The sequence below is a fragment of the Epinephelus lanceolatus genome, chromosome 11, assembly GCF_041903045.1.
Source record: "Epinephelus lanceolatus isolate andai-2023 chromosome 11, ASM4190304v1, whole genome shotgun sequence".
In the NCBI taxonomy this organism is placed as follows: Eukaryota; Metazoa; Chordata; class Actinopteri; order Perciformes; family Serranidae; genus Epinephelus; species Epinephelus lanceolatus.
The window spans coordinates 15,884,607-15,890,000 of NC_135744.1; the positions used below are offsets into that span (position 1 = coordinate 15,884,607).

At 42.7% G+C, this 5,394-nt stretch overlaps 1 protein-coding gene across 1 annotated transcript in view; it reads left to right on the plus strand.

Annotated features, from left to right (window-relative positions):
* The first annotated feature begins 4,954 nt into the window (after nucleotides 1-4,954).
* The window catches only part of LOC117271581 (aquaporin-11-like), a 9,428-nt gene continuing 8,988 nt past the window's right edge, over nucleotides 4,955-5,394 (plus strand). The window contains exon 1 of the mRNA XM_033649861.2: nucleotides 4,955-5,394. This exon is cut by the window's right edge and continues 278 nt beyond it. Coding sequence (XP_033505752.1) covers nucleotides 5,081-5,394 — 314 coding nt within the window. The 5' untranslated portion in view covers nucleotides 4,955-5,080.

Genomic DNA, 5,394 nt, shown 5'->3' on the forward strand with positions numbered 1-5,394 from the left:
AACGTTGTGTGCTTACTAAACTTTATTGCAAGCAACAAGACAGTGTGCAGGAACTCTCTTTTCTTCACCCTATGGACAACTTCCTCCTACGCTCTTGTCTACAATTGCCTCCACATTCTGAGGCTTTATAAGTTAATTTGACTCAGTTGGCCTTTAGTCAGTGAAACATGTGATCACTGTGTGACCATTAGTGTCACCAAGTGTTGTGGCTGCCTTATTTGGGTCATGAAATTAAAGGATTATGTGCAAAAAACAGGGTTACAATCCATACACTGTTCACCCTACATGACTGTAAACACATGATGCAAGTCAGCACTTTAACCTCCGTGTTGCATGTCAGATCTGCTGTGCTGAAGTACAGGCTCAATACAGTTAAAAAATATATCACAGTTCAAACACCTCCACAATAACAACTGGTGAATGTTGTTCCTCCTGCTGTTGTCAGACTGAAACTGCAGTGTGTCCTGTACCGAGCTCATTATGGAAAGTCGACCCAGTCACAATTTGTCTACTTTTCACTGTCATCTGATGTTTTAATATACCATTGTTTCATATTGCCAGCTGGTACTTAAATATGCTGTTGCAAACTATACTTAGTGTTTGTCAACACCGCTCCATGTGATGTCAGAATAGAATATAAAGCCTTTATTGTCACTGTACAAAGAATATACAACAGGATTAGGAGTGCTATATCTGATCAGGTGCCAACAAGTAGACAACAACATTGTCATTAATAAAATTGGAAATACATAGTGTAAAAAAAATGGCTGCATCAAGCTGTTGTACATGTAAAATAAATAGTGGATTATACTTATTAAATGGAGTATAGCTCTAAGAAGTAGTTTGTTGCACTATTTAAAAAATACTGGATTGCACCTTAGGAGCAAAATTATTTCATATGTATAGATTTACTCATTTTTTGCTTCTTCAATTGGCTCCAACGTTAACATGCCCCCTTGCTAATCACTGGTTAGACACTGTGAGCAAAACTGTATTGAAAGATACCCATCTAGCACCTGTTCTTGTCAAAGTTGACTCCAACACATCCGATCCCATGTTGCCCTCCAGTAACTGCAATCATTAATTGTCTGTTTGCAGTGCAAAATAAAGCTTCTCCTGGACATGTTCACCCTCAATGCTGCCAGCTGAATATTTGTGTTATTTAAGTTTACTCTACTAACACAAAGAATTAAAAGAATATGGGAAGAGTAGTAATGTTAATTATTAAAGTTGCAGGCATAACACCCTACACTGGTTTAGGTGTGTAAGGATGGTGTTCAAGACACACAGGTGGAGGCACATGGAGCAGCGTTCACAAATGCTGACTGTCATTGGCGAAGGGAAAAAGTAGGAGGTGAAAAAAGAATAAACATTTTGACCCAATCAGCTTTCCATACTCATCTGGAGTTAATCCCAGGATTTGTGTACGCCCCTAAGACAGGCAGATGGATCAAGCTCGTCACAATAAATTTCATTTCCTGTGGCAACTTCCAAAATAAAACGTGGTTACAATAAATATTAAACAGACTGAATGTAAAGCAGGAGACTCAAAAGAAATATCTTCAAATTAGCTACACTACATTTATTTGACAACATTAGCTGATAATTACTTTATAGATTTAAGTTAAAAACAAAAAATATACACCAATTATCTGGACAAAGATAAGATTTTATTGATTAATTTGTAAGATTCACATTCTACCCAGTAGTGCGTGTATGTACACTGCCTGGCCAAAAAAAAAAGTCGCCACCTGGATTTAACTAAGCAAATAGGTACGAGCCTCCTATTGGATAATTACTGCATGGGCGATTATCTTTCAGCTGGCAACAAGTTATTTAACCCCAACTGGTGCAATGAGTTGTTTCTCATTTTCTAAACAACCATGTCGAAAGACACATCCCGTGGTCGTGGAAAAGATGTTAGTCTGTTTGAGAAGGGTCAAATCATTGGCATGCATCAAGCAGAGAAAACATCTAAGGAGATTGCAGAAACTACTAAAATTGGGTTAAGAACTGTCCAACGCATTATTAAAAACTGGAAGGATAGTGGGGACCCATCGTCTTCGAGGAAGAAATGTGGCCGGAAAAAAATCCTCAATGATTGTGATCGGCGATCACTTAAACGTTTGGTGAGATCAAATTGAAGAAAAACAACAGTAGAACTCAGGGCTATGTTTAATAGTGAAAGTAAGAGCATTTCCACATGCACAATGCGAAGGGAACTCAAGGGATTGGGACTGAACAGCTGTGTAGCCTTAAGAAAACCACTAATCAGTGAGGCTAACCGGAAAAAAAGGCTTCAATTTGCTAGGGAGCATAAAGATTGGACTCTGAAGCAATGGAAGAAGGTCATGTGGTCTGATGAGTCCAGATTTACCCTGTTCCAGAGTGATGGGTGCATCAGGGTAAGAAGAGAGGCAGATGAAGTGATGCACCCATCATGCCTAGTGCCTACTGTACAAGCCTGTGGGGGCAGTGTTATGATCTGGGGTTGCTGCAGTTGGTCAGGTCTAGGTTCAGCAACAGTATGTGCTCAAAGAATGAGGTCAGCTGACTACCTGAATATACTGAATGACCAGGTTATTCCATCAATGGGTTTTTTCTTCCCTGATGGCACGGGCATATTCCAAGATGACAATGCCAGGATTCATCGGGCTCAAATTGTGAAAGACTGGTTCAGGGAGCATGAGACATCATTTCCACACATGGATTGGCCACCACAGAGTCCAGACCTTAACCCCATTGAGAATCTTTGGGATGTGCTGGAGAAGGCTTTGCGCAGCGGTCAGACTCTACCATCATCAATGCAAGATCTTGGTGAAAAATTAATGCAACACTGGATGGAAATAAATCTTGTGACATTGCAGAAGCTTATCGAAACAATGCCACAGCGAATACGTGCCGTAATCAAAGCTAAAGGCAGTCCAACGAAATATTAGAGTGTATGACCTTTTTTTTTGGTGGTGACTTTTTTTTGGCCAGGCAGTGTATGATGTACACCGATCAGCCAAAACATTAATACCACTAACAGACGAAGTGAATATCATTGATCACCTTGTTACAATAGAGTGTTTTACTGGAAAAAGTTGGGTCCTGAGATTTATGTTGATGCCACTTGATGCCCTCCACCTATCCAAACACTGCCACAGACGAAATACTCCCCATCATGGCAATAGTACTCCTCAGTGGCAGTGCGCCCCCTAGCAGTACAGCGCACCATGCCACATGGCAAGAACTGTCCAGGAATGGCCCGAGGAACATGACAAAGAGCTCAAGGCATCGGACAGGCCTCAAAATTCCCCAGATCCCCATCTGATCGAACATTTGCGGGATGTGCAGGTTTCTCAGCGGTACCCCAGATCCATACTGGGGCCTCCTTTAATCTGACTTGGCCTTGACTTTTAGGGACATAACCCTAGGACCTCTGGGGAGAGTCCTGTAGTGTCTGGCACCGGGGTGTTGGCGGCCGATCTGTGAGTGCTGTGGGTTGTGAAGTGGGGTACCAGATGCTCGCGCAGAATGAGATCTGGGAAATTTGGAGGCCAGGTTGGAGCCTTGAGATCTTTATCACGTCACTCAGGCCATTCCTGAGCAGTGTTTATTGTGTGGCATGGTGCATCATTATCCTGCTGGGGGGGGGGGTCACTGCCATCGGGGAATGCAATTGCTATGGGGGGGGGGGGGGGGGGGGGTAGTTGGTCAGCAACGGTGTTTGGGTGAGTGGAGCGCTTCAAGTTGCATCCACATGAATACCAGGACCAAAGGTTTACCAGCAGAACATTGTGTTGTAACAAAGTGATCAATGTTATACCTATTTTTTCACCAAAATAAGTGCATGTATGCAGGTTTTTTAAACATGAGAAAACCTGCTAAAAATAGGCTATAGTCTCCTATCACATTGGTCCCATGGTCTGTCATGTTAAATATCAGAAAACAGGATAGTAAGCAGCAGAAAGCAGCATGGAGGCCAGTAAAAAAATTGTATGGTTACTTCTTTTTATACATCTCTTACTTGTTCAGTCTCTCTCAAACTCGGTGCAGACTAATTTGGATCTGCTTGTGCAGAGATAGGTGGTGTTTTGTGGTTGTGGTGTCATTGCATCTTGCAGGTAAAAGGGCTAAAATGAGTGCATTCACGTGGATGTTGTATTTCCATCAATGCCGAACGGAGCTGGAGCCGATAAATAGCAGTGACTACTGCAGAGTCTTTTGACCTGCATGTGAATATTAATTGTAACCTTTCTCATGACACTCAAACGCCACATGTTAAGAAGTGGTACTGTTTTTTTTGTGTGTGCAGTGGGACAGGGGCATTATTAACCCTACCTGCCAGCTACATTTACTTTTCCCAGTGACATTAATTTAGATGTTACTGCATCCACAATTATAATTCAGTTATGATTAGGGATGCATGATAATATTGGCATGTCACCAGTACTGGCAGATATCGGCTTTGAAACAAACTATCAAAATTGGCCAACATTTTTCTTACTTTGAACAATAAATGAATGTTACATACAATGAAAAGTATTGTATTTCTTGTCTCCATCTGCTGGTGGGCTGTCACAATAAGAGTATGCATGCATAATATGGTGTTAATTCCACTACGGAGGAGACTTGATCACTAAAATTGGGTAGGGAAAAAAGAAGACATATAAATATAAGCGTAGATTATTGATTAAATGGGGTATCAGCAAAAATCTCTGTTAATAATATATATCATTCAGATAGTACTCTATATATGGACTACTTTTTTTGCTTGTGAACTTTTGATGTAAGTATTTCTACGCTGTAATAGTGCTGCTTTGGTTTCAGTAGAAGATCTGAGTCCTACATCTACCACCTCTATTTTTAATCGACTTTGAGCAAGAGCTGCTGCCTGGAGCATAATTGCGCTTTTATTTTGAAGGAAGCCCCTTGCTTCCTGTTTCAGATTGGGCGGTTTGACGGAACTGCGGCAGCGTGAGTCGACTTTGACGTCGAAAAGGAGGGAAGTTGAGAGGACACTTTAAAGTTGCCCTCCATCACGACGATCTGTGTGTAACTTAAGAACCTGAGGTCAGTGTGGAGGACCGGAGAGATGACTGACCTGTTTGTTTCTGTGGCGGTGTTGGGCTCTGCGGTGCTCCTCAGCGAGGCCATCCGCCGGACAGCGGCGCGTCTCCTCCCCGGAGCTTACTGGATTTACCTGTTGGAAGCGGCGTCCACCCTCCAGCTCTGCTGCTGCACCCATGAACTCAAACTACTGGGTGAGACGGCGCAGCTGGAGCTGCTGGTCGGCCTCACCCTCACCTACATCATGACGGTTATCCATCTGTCAACTTTCCGGGGAGCGACGTGTAACCCGAGCGGGATCCTGGAGAGCGTTTGCCGCGGGACCAACACGGTCAGGGC